The following is an 18,016-nucleotide window of genomic DNA, read 5'->3' as shown; positions in this document are numbered from 1 at the left end:
GAGAGAAGCTAAAAATCAAAGTCCAGTGTTAAAATTTGTCACCATCCACATGAAGCACAGAAAGCATGCTAAAGGTGAGGTAATGGTCTGCAATGATTTGTTACTTAAGACAAAAGTGCCCAGACTGTGCTTAGAAGAGAAATTGATTTAATAATTAACATAACACATTGCCATTATGGCTCAGCCATTATCATAATCAGTTAAAAACAAGGCTGGCAAGCAGTGCTTTGATCTAGATTTCAAATACAATTAAACAAAATAAAGTAGAAACTTTGAACAAGTCCTTTCTAAACACTAAGCACTTAAACTACTGAAAAAATTGGGACTTTGGAAACAACAAATTTATCCATATTATCCACACACAATCCCATTGGAATGTTGGTTTATTAGTTTAATTTTGTTTCCAGTTCACATCATTTGTTTTATGAGGCTCATGACAAAGGATAGGCTCTTGATTAGACGTTGTGCTTTTGCCTTTGAATATATTTGTGAAATTCTAACACATTTGCGTTCATAGCCTATAATGGTTAATTTAAAATAGATTTATAGATTATGGTGGTCTATGAACAAGCACAGTGGTTTAAGAGCAGGTATTTCAGAGTTCAACATACTTAGATGTGAATTATTTCTCTGCTTATTACTATGTCTGGTTTCCTTCTCTCTGAAATAAACATAATAATACCTCCTATGGGTGTTATATGGGTCAAATGACTTATGTAAAATCTTTAGCAGAGTTAAGGCTTAAAAATGGTAACCACAGTTATTAAGGAGTCATTAGAGAATACTGAATTGGTCTTGTTTTACCGGCAGGGTCACACAATTAGCAACAGAGTTTGGAAATAAAATCAATTCTCATTACCTAAGTCAATATTCTTTAGATAGATTATAGCCTCAAAATATTATAGGCAAATGCCGGTGTGACCTTAATTAAAGACACTACACAACAAAATTCTGAGCAGCATTACCTTAATGGTGTTTTGTTTGAGAATTAATTTTTTTAGTTAAAGAGTTAAAGGACACAACTTTAACAGTCTACTTAATTAAAATTATGTTTTATCTAAAAAAGACACATTCCTTTGTTGGCTTTCTTATCTAGAACTCAGCTTCAGAGTACTATGGAGAGGCTTTTACTGAGTAGGTGCTATGTGAGAGAGTACTAAAAAAATCTTCTATCAACATTAGCTTTAGAATCACTGAATTATTTTCTCTAATGTGATTGTAACCTTAACTATATCCGTATTTATTAGCTTACTTGGAGAAAGAAAACCACAAATGCTATTTTTTGAACAATATGTAAACACCCTTTCTATTTTCTTCATTTTTAGAAATATACTAATTGAAAGAATTTTTTAATTTTAAAAAACAAAACTTTTACAATTAATTTTCCAGTGAGTATGTTTTTTGTTGTGTAGATTTTAAAATGTCTTCCAGACACTCTGTATATTGGGGACTTAATATTATCCCTAGAATTATCTTTTCATAATTTGGACTGACCAGTAGAGGACAGAGTAAAACATTTTCTACTTGGATCCCTGGACACAAATGAAAAGAAACCCAAAATGAGGTTGAGAAGATCTTTTCTCACTGAAATTTGGCACCTCAGTTGCTACATTTCCTAAGCTTACAGACATGCCAAGAACAAATGTCAGCATAGTATTCTCTTCAGCATGAATGGGGGCATTAAAATCCACATTGCAATAGAATAAATTACTGTAGCATAAATACTAAACACTTGAATAAACAGAACAGAATAATGTAGCATTAATAGTACCTTTCTAATTTGAAGCACATACATGAGGTACAATTAAATAACTTACAACTCAAATAAAAAGATACTTGATATATATCAAATATGTTTATCAAATATGTAGAGATAAAAATATCTATAAAATGATTTTATTTATATCCATATATACTTTCTATAACAACTTTTTAATCTACAATACATATAGATACACAAGACTATTGAAAGTTTTTAAATTTTTCTCTAGGGTTGTTTGAAACTTTGATAAAATTATAAATGATTATTTTATTCTTAGTCTTAATATTTTGTAACTTCAATGTTCCATAAGTACCTATTCTTCAAAAATACATTGCACTAAAGCTTGCTTATAAGTATATAAAGGAAGAAAAATTCCAGTGCTTAGGCCTGGGATCACAGTCAGTATTGAGTATGACTAAATTTAATATACCTTCTTTAAAAAAAAAATAGGTTTTTTTCAGTTACTTTTCCAAATCTAAATATATGCATTTACATCCCAACTTTTTTCACATAACAATGAAACAGTTAAACTGATCTGAATATATTCTAAAAGTTCTAGGAATCTCCACTCCCTGACCTAGCAAATCTCTCATAAATCAGAACTATCTCACCTCCTAGTCCGTGAAGAAGACAAAGCAGCAAATATGCTGCTTGTGGGTAAACCACACATTACAGACCAAAGAGAAAAAAAAGATTTAAACAATGAATAACCAGTCTTGCATCTCTATAGTGCATTCTTTAAAGACTGTGAAAGTGATTAAACCTAGCATTTGTCATACTCTGCACATAGATAGCATCAACGCATTGATCAACATAACCTAAGAAATCAAAATATCAAAGCCTAGAGAAAGCTATAAGCACTACATTCTCAAGAAAAATTACAATTTTCAACATCAGTGACTCACCCTTCCTAGCCATCTAAAGCAAACTCGAACTTGAGATTTGAGGAACAATTTTCACAGAGCAAAGTCTGGTGAACTGCTTCTAGGGTTCAAAACCTCATTTTGATATGAAATAAAATTTTATCTATTATTTAGTCTTTTATCTCAGTCAACACAGAGAAAGTTCTTGCAACAAATTAATGAACACATTAGTTCCACTAAAGGCTTAACCACCAGAGAGCAACTCAGTCCTTCTCTCTGATGAACAGTTTCTCAATTATACACAAAGAGTCAACCAAAGACATAATGCTCAGCCTGGAAAAATATCTTATCATTAATCTAGGTTCTAGCACAGCTTCTCTCATCAGCTCAGCTAAAACTCTTGAGAATTCAAAGGTAGGACCTCCTTGGAATTAAATAAAAAAGGTCAAGAGCAGTTCTTATTAGCGCGTAACCAAGGGTTATGCCAGGGGCCCCCTAACTTACATGTTCTAAAGGGGTCTGGCCATCCATGTACCCAAAGGCAAAGCATACTTTTAGTTTAAAAGAACTTTAATAGAATTAGTGTGCATAGAAAGAGAAGAAGATATTAGTGTTTCAATAAAACACACCAAATTATCCACCCCATCAGGGGCAAATGTCCGGTCAAATATGGTTGCCCCAAAACAAGGTCACTGAGACCTGAAAGGTGGCCACAAATCTAAGTCACCTTCTGGCAGGAAACCATGAGAAGAGGTGAAAGGGGCCAGGCAAGTCGGGGACAAAAGGAGCAAAATCAAAGTGCAGATAATGATAACAGTGGTTGTTGTCAACCTTTCCACATGTCTCACCCATGTGTCTCTTCCAAATATCTCTACATGTCTCTCCTCCACATCGCCTCTAAATCCCACAAATCCATGGTCCAATTCAAAGCTGAGAAGCAACCAAGCCCTTCCCCATGTGTGTTCCCTGAAGCCACCTGCTATTCAGGTTGTAAAGCTTCACGCTTCACCTAGTCACACAGCTCTAACCATTGTTAAGCGGGGTGAGGATCATGGTACCTCCCCTAACATTCCCACATATAAACTGCAACTAATATGCAGAGAGCACATGCTTCCCCAATGAGATTGATTAAAAACCTCTATATTCAGAATCCAACCTCAGACCTACTCAATCAAACTTCCTAAAAGCACATGTACATGAATAAAATACAATCTAAGAAAAAGGCCCCCATCCCAGTTAGTCATTGTTGTAACCTTTAAAATACAAATATGTGCTTTTCTAAAGACTTGGTGGCATCATCATGATGACTGTGAGTTTGCAAATATGTCCCAAAACAACTAAAGGTAACAATAGGAACCAGAAACCCACCCACTTCTGACACAAGATTTCCTTATAAAAACTTTACTCTAAACCCAAAGAAAGAGATTTATTTTTAGGATTCCATAGGCTGGACATTTCCTCAGGATACCAGTTTCTTGAATGTATCCACCTTTCTTAATGCTAGCTCTTGTCTTTTTTGGCTTACAGGTGGCCAAACCTGGGTTTGGAAACATTTCCAAGAATTCATATTTCAAAATTTCCCCAACCAGCATAACATGAAGAGAGGACCATAAGATGAAGAGGCACACCTGGCCAGGAGGTAACTAGCAGGGCTATATGGGCCATGAATAGGAGTTTTGGTGCTATCCTAAGAATAACACACCTTCAGCAAAAGTGTAACATAACCACCCTGTTGTGGGGAAGGAAATGGAGGTGACAGATAGAGTCTGGTGCAGGAAGATTGCACCAGAGTCATGGCAATGGATAAGGAAACAAGGCCAGAGTCTCCAGGTATATATTTGAATCAACATATTCAATCTATTTAGACTGACATGGAGGGTGAGGAAAACACAAGATGTTAAGTAGTAGTCGGCTTTTTTGGTTGAATTCCATTGCAGCCACTCACAACACTGTATAACTGGGAAAGTTAAATCTCTTCACATCAGAATATGGAAGTAAAAGTAAATAATTGTAAACAAAATTAATCAACTGATATGATCCATGTGAAACACTTAGCAAAGTGCTTGGACCTTAGTAAACATTGCCTAAATGTTGACTGCCAATCATTGTTTTTGTTATGATGTGGTACATATACACCATGGAATATTACTCAGCATTCAAAAAAGATAAACACATGCAATTTGCAGCAACATGGATGGAGCTGGAAGGGATCATGCTCAGCGAAATAAGCCAGAAAGAAAAAGAAAAATACCAGATGGTCTCACTCATAGCAGAATCTAGAAAACTTAAATAAGGGACCAGGAAAATGAGTAACTATAAGAAAGTGAAAATCAGAATCAACAAAAAACTATGAACCAGAGACACTCTATGGGGGGGTGGGAGGCGGGGAGGGGAGGGATTGGGGTCAAAATAAGGGGGTTGCAATTGTATGGGGAATATAAAAATAAAATTTATTTAAAAAAAAAAGAGAGAATGCTAAGCAAAATTTGTCTGAACGAGAAAGACGAATAGTAGCGGGATTTCACTAACATGCTCTATACTGAGAAACAAAAATAAGGAACCAGGAAAAAGACTAATTATAATAAAGTAAAAATCAAAATCAACAAGTAACTATAAACCAGAGACACACTATGGAGGGGTGGAGAGGGGAGGAGGGATTAGGGTCAAAATAAGGGGGGTGGGAATTGTATGGGGAATATAACCAAGATGAAAATGCATACATTGTGCAAAAATTAAAAATGATGTAAAAATATATAAAATAAAAGAAAAAGAAAAAAGAAAAGTTAAGCAATCATGACTTGTTTTAAGCAAGATACTGTGAAAGTAAAGTTTTTTTTTTAAAGGAAGAAAAAGTTCCTCTAAGGATAAGTATGAGTACCCACGACCCTTTCATTTCCATAATTGTGCTCAGGGATTTTTTTTTCCCCACAAACTAAGAGAAATTGTTACAGAGTGAATGCATTTCCATGCAAGAGGTGGAAGCATCATAGTGCAATGAATGAGAACCAATTTCTCCTCCCCCTTACATGCAGCCACATTGGACTATAATTCCCAGCATGTCATAAGCTAGATGCCTTGAATAAGGGCAACTGAAAGGAGGAAGGGGCACAGTTGATAGATATTGGAGGCAGAATGACAAAAAAGGGGGAGAGAAGTGGAGGAGAGACATGTGGGTGAGAGACATATGATTAGGCTATTCCTGGAATTTTAGAGTTTTGGCAGAGATGATGATGACCCATTATCTTGATCTCATGGTGGATTACATAGTACATTTTGAATTTCAGGTCTTTACTTCTGTCCCAGCTCTCTACAACCTGCCTAGCCTATTTCTTGTGGTTCTCTACCAGAAAGTATCTTAGACTTTTGGCAAGTTTTTGAACATCAGCCATTCCACTTTGGACTGAGTCTGTTTGGCTGGGCATTTGCCCATGAGGGGGTGGGTAATTTTTGGAAACTGATCAGAAGCCTGTTATTTGAAATCCTTTCTTCTCTCATTCTCTATCTCAATGCATATCAATTAAAAAACATTCACACTAAGAATTTACCCAGTTCTAAAATGCTTACGTATGGAACAGTTTTATTTTGTGATAATTATCAAGGCCACAGATGATATATAGTATTGACTATCATGGCATAAAGAAACAAGAAAGAAGTTCCAATTTTGCTCCCCTTCTTTCTGCCAGCTGGATTGCAGAGAAACAAAATAGACCACTAATCTGAATTCACCATGAGATCTAATCACTCCTTCCTTCTCCCATTTGTCTTCTTACTTAGGAAATATCACCCACCCTTATGTCTTCATTGCCCATCTCCAAATGAGTCAGAAATCTTCCTTTGTCAAGATACTATTTCTAAGGATGTGTCCTATAACAGTGATTGTCAACTGAAATGGCAAATTATTGACATCAGGTTGTTGTCCACTAATTCAGAGTCAAGCTCTTTATTCAGGGTCAAGTTATTAAATATCAAGTCAATATAGCCTACATTAAGAGTATTCCTTATTTGACAGCAAACTAGACATTCTTCAGTATGTATTTTTTAAAGTACTTTGAAAATCAGAGTATATGTACTATTATTGTTCAGATTCACAATTTACACCTGAGGAGAGTGATTGGGAGCACCAACAGGTGGAACCTCAAAGATCTCCCATTAATTCCTGGATGGATCTCAGAACCTCTTTGTTACCAGATCCCAGGTTCTTCATTTCACCAAGAAATATTATAGAAATAATAGAGTTTATTATTGGTTTGGTTGAACCTGATCATTTGTTTTGTTTCTCTACAGTCCACATATAAGTGATATCATCCAGTGTTTGCCTTCTCTCCCTGACATTATACTTAGCATAAGCACCTATTGTCACAATGCAAGAGTTTATCTTTTCTGATAGCTGAGTAGTATTCCATTGTGGATATATACCAAACCTTCTTAATCTTTGCAGCTTTCTTTGGGCACGTAGGTTGTTTCCATGACTTGGCTATTATAAACAGCGCTGCAATAAACTTAGGAGTGCACAGGTCCCTTTATATTAGTGTCTTTGTATTCTTCATTTGGGTACCTCAGAGTAATTACTTAATCACATGGTAGATTTATTTTTAATGTTTGAGAAAGCTGAATATTGTTTTCCATAGAGGGCTGGCCAGTCTACATTGTCACCAACATTGCGCAGAGTTCCTTTTTTCCCCACATCTTCACCAACGCTTGTTTCTGGTCTTTTTGAAATGGGCTATTCTCTATATGTGAGATGGTATCTCATTCTAGTTTAGGATTTCATTTCCCTAACAAGTAATGATAGTTTTTCATGTGTTTGTTAGCGCTTTTGTCCATATTTTGATTTCGTTATTTGTTTTGCTGAGTTATATGAGTTCCCTGTAGATCTCGGATATCAACCCCTTTGCCTATTTTGATATATGTATTAGGGGTTGCAGGTCTTACATTCAACCTTTTTCCATTTTGTAATTGGTTTAAGATAGTGATCTACTTTCATTCTTTTGCATGTGGATTGCAGTTTTCTCAACACTATTTATTGGAGAGGCTTTCCTTTCCAGAATGTGTACTCTAGGCTCCTTTGTTGTTGATTAACTGACCGAATAGGTGCATTTTGGGGCTTTTGAGTCTATTACATTCTTTTGTGTATGGATGATAAACATTTAATACTGATTCTCTACTTCTTCCTCAGTTCTCTTGGCCCTCATAAACCCTTGATTGTATTTTCTGACAGGAAGTACCTTGAATTTATTCTTCTGACAGTTCTGCTGTGGGTCTTGCCTTTTTGACTGAACTTTGTTCTATGACAGATGGGTGATTTCAGAGTTTAACCAGGAGTCTGTCTTCCGAAATCTTTCTCTCCCCTATACCTTTCTCTCTCTCTTACCTCAAAACTTAAACATTGATTAAAAATCTTTGAGTACACGAGAGTCTATGCCATTATGTGTGCAGGTGACATGAACCCTTAGAACAGACAACATGGGTTTTTCCTCTCAACAGTTAGGGATCCCTGAGAATCCCCTCGGTTCCACCTGGTGTAAGGTTTTTTTTTTTTTTTTTTTTTTTTTGCCAAGTATCAATTTTGGTTCTCTGACCAGGAATGAGACTCCTGGTATCACTATTTGCACCCCACCCCCAAAGATATCATTCTTTCTTACTGTATGGCTATGATAAAAGCAACCAGCCCTTTTGATGACTGAAATAATTATTAATATCATGACCCTAATTTTGATCATCTATTAAAATCAACATCATTCCACTTGATAAAAAGCAAAAACAAATGCTTTTCAGGCAATATTCCAGGTATTAGCTTTCTAAATAAACAGAATCTTATTCACAAAAAAACTATGTAATGATCACCGGTTCTTCCTTACAACATTATATTTGGTTTCCTTGATCCATTTCCCCTTGTCTAACTCACCAGAAGTCATATCAGCAACTCCTTCAAAATCCATTCCACAACCTCTTACGCTTCTCCATCTCCATCACCACCATCCCACCCCAGACAACCATCACAATCTCAACTATTGCAACAGCCTACCTAGTCAGTTTATTTTATATAGGTAGGAACAATGAGTCACTAGACTGGAAAAAAAAAAAGTAAATGTTCTTGACTGGGGGAGAGGATGTAGGTGAAATTCTGATTTTCCATATGATAGATCTTTTGATTGCCTATGTTATCTTGACGTAAAGATATGTTGATGCTGTCTGTGCACAAAGAAGGGCAAATGTTGAGGCTTAATTATTGCCTGATTTCTAAAGAATTCACTGCGTAGATCTAGGTAGATCTAGGACAGTACCCATTTTTAAAACCTTATTTCTCTGTCTCCTTGTCCATTAGTGGGTACTGAGAGGCTGGTTTATCAGAGGTCAGCATATTCTTGCACAGAAGCGGAAACGAGCCAATACTGACTTAAAAACCTATGCAAATGGCTTTGCTTTCTCCTCTGTTAGGCCAGGAAAAGGATGTTTCCCAGACCATTTACAATATGTTTACAACTTGGACAAACACCTTCTAAAAGCTCTCACTTTAACAAAAATACATTTCCTTCCATGGTTTTCCGTACCTTGAAAACTCTGACATTTTAGCCCTTTCTGTCCTCATTTCAAGAAACTTTAGCTACATAGGTACTCAGGCTATGCCTTGATTCTTTATTTAGGTAAGCTTGCACTGATGCCAGACCCTCTGTACTTACCAATTGAGCTTCTTGGGATGACCTTCCCTTGAATGTCACATTTTATGACTTATGAGTGAAGCTTTCCGATACATTCTCCTACCCGTCTCCATTCACTCTATCATATTATTTTTGTTTATTTTCTTCATAGCGTTTACTAGACATTGATATAATTCATTGCCTATGCTTCTATTTGTTTCTTTTTTAATATAACTTCTTATCATAATACAATATAAATTTCAAAAGAACAGGAATCTTATTTTTCTTGTTCACTATAACCCTGGAACTTAAAACACTTTATGATATGCAGAATGATTTAGCAAACATATATAAATAAATATTACCACTCAAAGCTTTTTATATTTTAGTGTTCTTGAAACTTTAAGCTAAATGTGAGGGAAAGTGTGATGTTCTTTCATATTTTCTACAACATTCCTAAAAACAAAATGTTAGGCTTTAAAAATGCATAAAATAACATGGGATTAAAATTAAAAGGGCTAATCCATAAACTGCATAAACTGCATATCTTCATCTTTATTTGAAGATCCCCAAATAAAAATGATTTTTTGCTCTAATTACATGTTTGAATGGAGAGAGAAGTGGTAGAGGGAGAAGGAATTAATATACTCTTAGGGGAAAGCACAGAGCTGGGCTGGGAAGAATGTGAGATCTCCATAAAAAGTGGAGGTTTCATGTTCCCTGCCTCACCTAATGAAGGAGGGAGGAGGAGCTGAATAAGACTGGGAAAAGAGACTTGGAAGAGGCACATGGAGCAGAGAGACATGTGAAATAGCCCTGTTTGCTTCCCAGCTTTGGAATTGCACCAGGGACATGGGGCACATGGAACAAGACACATGGAGTCAAGACACATTGAGGCACTTGGAAGAGACATGGTTGAAAGACCCAATGGGAGGCTGATAACTGCCACCTTTACCTATTGATAGATTTGTACTTTGATTTTGTTCCTTTATCCCAGACTTGCCTGGGACTTTCCGTCCCTTTCCTATGATTCCCCACCAGAAGGTTCCTTAGACTTATGTCAAGTGTTTATGCCTCAGTGGCCTTGCTTTGGGTAGGCGCTCTTTGGCTGGGCATTTACCCACAAGGAAATGGGTAACTTTGGGTCTTTTATTGGAAGAGATTATCTATCCTTCCTTCTCTTCTCTCTTTTTAAGCACACTATTATATTAAAGTTCTTTCACAATAAAACTGTACTTTGTCTTTATGCAGCAGGTGGCAGAACCTCTTTAGAGTTGCAAGTTTGGGGGTTCTGGGTAACCTAAGTCTATAACAAGGGTGGCACTCAAGTTTATTCCCACTGGTTGTTCTGTCTCCAAGGACACTGATACTCAAAAGAACTGTTCGTTAGAAATCCTCCCAGCTGTGATTTTCTAGAAATCAGCAGAGAACTAATTATCAGAAACTGCTCTCCCCACAGATAAGTCCATTCCTTTCCATTTCACAGTAATACCTCAATCTACATAACTTCTTATTGTGTTAAATCTTTTGGGTTTCAGAGAAAGTCCTTGACACACGTACACAGTGAATGTATAGTTATGTTAATAAACTTGCTGTTTAGGTCCATGAAATGTTTCTTTTAAGAATATCTTTAATTTCATATTTGTTTTGTGTTCAGTTTGTTAGGGTAAGTAGAGTATAAGGCCAATGAAGAAAATGAGGAGAAAATGCAATCACATAAAATTGGGAGAAAGAAGTTCCTGACTCCGAGTCAACTACCCCATGCCATATTAAAGAATTTTGTTAATTGTTGTTTGCTTTTCACTTTATGGCACACCCAGCTGCCTTCCAACATGACAAGGCTGGGAATATTTATTAGTCCCTCTAACAAGAAGATGGTGCCAGGTAAGAATAGGAAGCAGCCAGTTTGGAGATAAAATGAAAAAAATGGAGGACTAAGGTTTACCCCACTTGTTTTAGTTTATTCTAATTCCACATTAAATGACTGATAAGATTGTTTACTTCTGAACTCTAGGGGAAGAAAATGCTGTCAATTTGGAATAGTTTTAATTAAAAAAAGCAAACATTAGGAAAAAAGCTAGTGTTTGCCGTTATCCATATATTTATTTTAATTCTCATTTGCAAATTGATATATGGTCTTGAAAATAGTTCCACAACATTTGTAGCCCACCACAATCTTCAGTAATAGTCTCTATAACAACACACACCTGTCACAAAGAAAGAGGGGAAAATATTCAATTATCCAATTCATTCCAAGGAAGAAAAAGATCTCCCAACAGTGATTATCTGTCATGTTATTTTTTCAAATTAGATAGTTAAATCTCAAGAAGGAATCTTCACAAGTCACAAAACAAACTGGTGAATCTTCTTTTACATGGAAAGTATCAAAAAGATTTCACAATATTTTATGTAATTTATTTTCCTAATACTGAAAGAGATCAAGGGTTATAATAGGTAAAGAAGAAAAACAGGCCTGTATTGGTATTTTACTATTTATTATCACATTCTATCTCAGAACTCAGTTTCATTGACTTTCAAAATCCATTATTATTTTACTTCTTGATCAACAGACTATACATTGAAGAGGACTGATAAGAGAAAGGGTATAGGTGGAAACAACAAACAAATTTAACTAACCCATATAGATAAGAATCCAGTATTCTGCCTCACAAATACTAGGCTCCCCATAAGTAAACCAAGCAGTCTACTTTCTTATGAGAAATTAATATATGAAAATTCTTATATATCTGGGTTTTAGATGCATACTCATCACAACTAATGTCACACATGTGTCACATACCTGAGAAAGATTAGCCACACTCTGGCTTGAAAATGGTAATCCAGCTGTGCTGTTATTCGTTATGAATTATGAATATGCCTTTTGAATTATTGTTCCGCAGTGTTAACTCTCTTGGTGAATGGGAGCTGGGGGAAAAAGCAGACAATGCTGCTTCATGTCAATATTGAGCACATAGATGAGTCATGAATGCACTGAAATAGCATTCTAGGGCCCATGAAAACCTACGGCCCACTGAGAACAAAACTGTTGCCTTATGGAGCTGCTTTTGTGGAATATCAACATCAGCAAAGTCAGAATACAGACTTAGAATTACTTACAATCATGACCTGTTAAAGCATACTAGAAAGCTGTCTAGTGTGGTCATCTGTTAAGAAAAGGTTTGGCAAGTACTACAATCAACAAAAGGAAAGTATAGAAACAGACATACTGAGCTAGTGAATGGCTGAGGGAAGGAGGACTTGTGTCACATGTTGTTTTTTAAATTATAGGGTGAGTGGGCATACACACATCACATCTGATATTTCCACTGAAATCTGCCTCACGGACAAATGAATTATTCTACTTACATCAAATGGCGCTGAACTTGGTTGGGTACTCTGATTACATGGTTCCCTGAAGCAGTCACTAAAAGGAAGTAGGAGACCCATAGCGATGATCCTTGAGCAAAATTTCTCTGCTTCTTCTGGAGGCCCGTTCTCTTGCTGGCTGAACAGCTTTTCCAGTAAAGTCCGCCCTGCAGATGAAACCCGGTTATTAGAAGCGAGCACTAGCAGATCTCTCAGCTCAGTAGTCTCCCAGAGGAAAGGCTGGTTAACAGCGCCAGTAAGCAGTTCTGTTGCTAGGGCTACTAATGTGCGCCAATGAAGCCTCTCAAACTAAGAGAAAACTCTGCTGTTGAAGATATAGGATATCACATAGAAAAATATAGATCTGTTTGTTCTCTCATCCCCCAAAATTCCTCTTACCCAAAATAAGAATATGACAGATATAATATAGATCATTAATCATCTTCCATCTAAAGACACACAGCAGTGTTTTGGATACAGTTGATAATCCTCCTCCTCTATTTGTTTACCTGCTAATAGCTCTCTGAGGAAGATGTTACAAACTACCATGTGGGCTAAGAAATGTCATTAGCTGACATTTATAGTCTCAGGCAAAGGTACCAGAAGAGTTGACCAGAATAAAATGGTCACCACTCTGAAGAACACAGTGAGAGAAACTGAAGCTTTTCTCATATGCTTCTTGAACCAAAATACAAGGGTAGGTCTGAACTTGTCTTTCTTAGCATTACACTGAGAGACAAGAGAAGAGAAGCACAACAAGAAGAGGACAGTAGCTGAGGACTCTTGAAGACCCAGACCCTGCCAGTCCCATTTCTGAATCTTGGCTGAACCATGGACTTACCTGGGGAGAACAGAATGACAGTATGTGGGACATCAGTATTTTATTGCTCATCAATTGATTTTAATGTTAGCCATAGGTGAACACCACAGGTTCAGTCCTTAATCCATTTCTGCTAATGCTGTTCTCTAATTTACTGCCCTTAATTTGTTAAGTTTGTTTCTGTGGTAATCAACTACATAGATGAAATAGAAATGTGTAAGGTCCATTCCAGGGCTACAACTGTTTTCAGTTCTTACTTTGCTTCCACCCATCCTTCAAATTAGTGGATTCATTGTTCAAATTTACATTAAAATCACTGACCCATATTAGCTCTTCCACACTTTCAGAACAGCCCTTCCACTTTTGGGTAACCCCCTTCCATACTTTCACTACCCTTCACAGTTCCTCTGCTTTAATTAAATATTGTACAATTATTTTTTTCAATGTCTATCTCTCTTACTAAAACATAAACTCTCTGGCAGCTAGCATATATCCTGCAAATTTGGAAACTTGCAGATAGGAAGCAAAATAAAATATTTTTAAGATTTCTGAATGATTTATAAGTGCCATGATGTGACAAAGACTCATTCACATAATAGTCAGAAATGGAAATATACGTCTATACCAGAGGTTAGCAAACATTTTTCTGTAAAGAGTCAAATAATAAATATTTTAGACTTTGAAGGCTACCCAAGGTCTCTGTTGAATATTTTTTTCTTGGTTTTGAAAATTTAAAATAGCATGCATTGTTCAGGACTGTATGAAATAGGTGCAAATCTATACTTCAATTACAGCAACTCAATTTCAAATGTACAGTAATAAAACAATTTTTGAGCCTCTTTTTATTGGAAAATAAAACAAAACTAATTACAAAATCTACCTGTGATATGTAGAGTAATGGCAAAAAAAGACCACTGTATTTTCACTATTCATTCAGGTCATTAGAGAACATTCTTTGGTCTCCCAGGACATTTTGGGGGGAAATGAATTTTTTCAGCTACAGAACTGAAGTATGCTTGCACCTAACTGGAACCAAACACCTAGGAAACCACATCACTCAATTCTCAAGTGATTAATTATCATTACACTATACTCATTTTATTCATCTTATGGTATGACTAAAAATAGTCATAAAGCTAATTAGTTCTTTCATGTAACTCTGATGTTGTTTATGATGGGAAACACAGGAGAAAGAATGTTGAGTGTCCATGAGTGAGTGTGAGCTAGTAATTGTGTATGTGAATATAAAAACAAAAAATTTCAAAGGATTTCTGGAATAAGGTGGACAAGGGAAGTATAATCCCCTGGGACTTCAGTTCCATGATAAGCAAATATCCTGAAACCCCAAATCCAGAGCTCTCAACACCACCACAGACACCCTGTTATGGGGGTTTTCCTGAATGTTGTAGGTGTTGAGCAGTATTACTGGCCACTATTCACTAGATGCATCACCCCACTCCAGCTATAAGAATAAAAATATATCCAGGCCTTTGTCAAAATATATGTATGCATTTGGGGTAACAAAATCTCCTTAGGTCAAGAACATCTGCTTTAACCTCTTTGAAGGAATCTCAACGCCCCCCACCCCTTATAATAACAGTAAACTGGCTATCCCTTGAGTCTTCCTCTTATTATGGTCCTCTGAAGTAGAAACATTTATGTCAAATTCCACGTATCTAAAAGACAGGAAGTAGGTGGGTAACTTCCTTGATCCCTATGAACACTTTCAAATAGTGTCTTCTCTAAAATCATAAGCTCCCTTAAAACTCCTGTAGCTTCATCCTACTGGTTAGGGGCATTGTCCCTAAATCCTGAAGGGGTAAAAATGTCTCACTACCTGTTTTAGCAGGCAGTAAGAGTGGTTGCCATCCCAAGTAAGGATAGAATGGAATCCTTGCATCAGCATCAACACAACATAAAACTATTGTAATCTGGTGATGCAAACTTTGTCAAGAGGTTGAACAGACAATTCAAAGCCTGATGTGGGACAACAAAGTCTACATTCTATTGGCCTGAGACTTGAGACCAGTTCAAACACCGAGAAGCCACACTTTGCAGCCATATGATGTCTCTGAAGTTGACAAAGTTCTCCATCTTTTAGAAAATGACAATTTAACATTCATTTAATCCAAGTCAAAAGACTGGGAAAGAAACAAGAAACATTAGTTTGGAACATCATAGCCAGACTTTAAAAAACTGAGATCCTATTCAAATTACATGTAAAAACCAAAACATCAAAAATTAGAGAACAAGAAACTGCTAACCAAAAAAATTTTACTGAAACATGATTTCTCACCACCCTTACTCCAACCATACCAAATAATTACAATAAAAATTGCAAGTCCAGTTTTAGTAATCTTGGGCAGTTCTTTTGCATAAGCACAAAAAGAACAAAACATTAATTGTATATTTTTAATTAAAATATGCATTGCTGAATTGTTCAGAGGAATCTCAGATTGAGCTCTTTATAATCAGTCTCTCAGGGCAGGGGACCATGCCAAACACTCACCATTAGACTTTAGCTAAAATACCTTTATTTGTGTCTTTGGGCAAATTCCTATGCTTGAGGTCACAAAATGTCCTGAGGTCTCCTGGTATGTCCAGGGATGACCTTCCTTACCCTTTTCCTGATAGATCTGAAACTATGAAAGCAAGGTATCAGGCTTTATTTTTCTTGAGGTCTCTGAAATCAGTGTATTCTTGAAAGCAGTCTGAATACAAATGTAACATCTAGTCAAAGATTATCTTCCGATATTCTATTATAGAGGAAAAAGAGAGACTTACTGGATTTATGCAAATAAACACATTTCTACAAAAAAATAGGAATATTTACTAAAAGTTCACTTTTGGGGGTGGAAGAAAAAGAAAAGCAAATGTTTCAGTTCTCACAAAAATCTGCAAAAGGAGTATTCTGTTAATTCAAAACATTAATACTGATATATCAAAACATTTTTTGAATTTATTAGTCCTTCTCACTTTATTTAGTCCCATGTAGCAAGTCTCAATTATCTGCTAGAATTTCTGTAACCCAGATTTTCTATAAACTCTTGTTTTTCTTTATTTTTTGAAAAATACATATTCCAGAGTACTCAGTACCTTCCATACAATTTTTTCTGAATACAAATCTTAGTAAATAACCTCTGTAAAAAATAGCAAATAGGGCCTCCCCAGATGGTGCAGGTGGTTGAACCCAGTGCTGTGGAGCTGTCCGCAGGCAGCCTCTGCAGTGCAGGTTCAATCCCAGTCAGCCTGCAAGAATCCCACATGGGATGGTAGACTTCTCCTGTCTTGCCCACTGCTCCCCTCAACAGTGTATTTCATCAGTCTGCCTGTTCTGTTCCCCACTCTGTTGCTGGTGAATCCTCTCACACTCCCGCGTATTTGGCCTGTACCCTGGTTCTTGTATGAATGAATAAACAAATCTTAAAAAAAATAGCAAATAACTTAAAAATAATCATACTTAAAATATGATTAAAAAGCAATGAACAAAGATGTTTGCTAAATTTTGTGACATGAATATTTCAGAATGATCAGAATTGACCAATAATCTTATACAGAACATATTAAGCTTAGGAAGTTTTACATAACTTAGACCACTCCTATGAATTCACATACATGCTGAAAAGGTAACCATTTCCCCTATGACAATGCTTCATATGAAATTTCAATATACCCAAATTGGCCCAAATTGCTTTAACATTTCTTTCTACAAAGAAAACAATTTCAAGAGATGTCTTATAAGTTCTTCCATGACATCCCATATTTTTTCTTTAATTGATCAAAGATTTACTATTTTAGAAATTTGATAGCAGGGAAGTTTTACCAAAGGGTTAACAAACTTACAGATTTATAAAATAATATTTACCCAGAGTAACAAATAAAGGTTTGTAAGAGCAGATCTATTTCTATGACAAGGCTCAGAAACAATAACAGGATTAGATTCCTCTCAGCTAACCACACTTAGGGTAAAAGAGCACCAAAGATACTCAGATTACCTAAACAGTCTAAAGACTGCAATTAAATAAATTATTAAAATAAATTATATAACTGTTGTTGTTAAAGCTAGTAAAAGCATTTAATACTTTTGTCCTTTTAGCAGATGAAAAAAAAAAAGTATTTGGTTTCCCTTAAGTACACTACTGATATCAAAGATTAACTTAAATACTCTTGGAACAAGTAATTTTATTGGAGGTATAGTATGTCCTAATGAACTCCATCCATTGATGATGTTTTACAGACTCCACCCGTACCTCCATGTCAAAGAGATCTCAGGTGCCAAGCATTGCAACTCCTCTCTTACCATGAATCTGTCATGTCTCTGACTTCCTGAAGGAGGCGTTACTGAGAACCAAGAGTGGAGTTAGGGGGTCATGAATGGTATAAAACCGAACAGATGTGGGCTTGAGCTCTCTTGCCCTTCCTCCTTCGATCATGCACTCAGGGTCTCAGCTCAGAGGGCATTACTGGTAGGATATATGTACAAATATCTGTGTGTGTGTGTGTGTGTGTGTGCATTCTCCCTCTTTTCATATCCCTTGTTAAAAAAGTCTTTTATTGGGCCTCCTCT

General features: G+C 36.2%; 1 protein-coding gene across 2 annotated transcripts in view; it reads right to left on the bottom strand.

Moving 5' to 3' along the window:
• Positions 1–18,016, bottom strand: part of FMN2 (formin 2) — a 308,497-nt gene that overhangs the window by 254,046 nt on the left and 36,435 nt on the right. For both annotated transcript variants that reach the window (XM_037510275.2, XM_054694909.1), the window contains exon 2: positions 12,630–12,796. In XM_037510275.2, the coding sequence (XP_037366172.1) occupies positions 12,630–12,796 (167 nt within the window). The remainder of the gene's footprint in view (positions 1–12,629; positions 12,797–18,016) is intronic.

Source organism: Talpa occidentalis, unplaced genomic scaffold (assembly GCF_014898055.3).
Source record: "Talpa occidentalis isolate TD23 unplaced genomic scaffold, MPIMG_talOcc4v2.1 talOcc4.14, whole genome shotgun sequence".
Taxonomy (NCBI): Eukaryota; Metazoa; Chordata; class Mammalia; order Eulipotyphla; family Talpidae; genus Talpa; species Talpa occidentalis.
The sequence above is the reverse complement of the archived record's forward strand: the minus strand, read 5'-3'. Positions and strand labels throughout refer to the sequence as shown.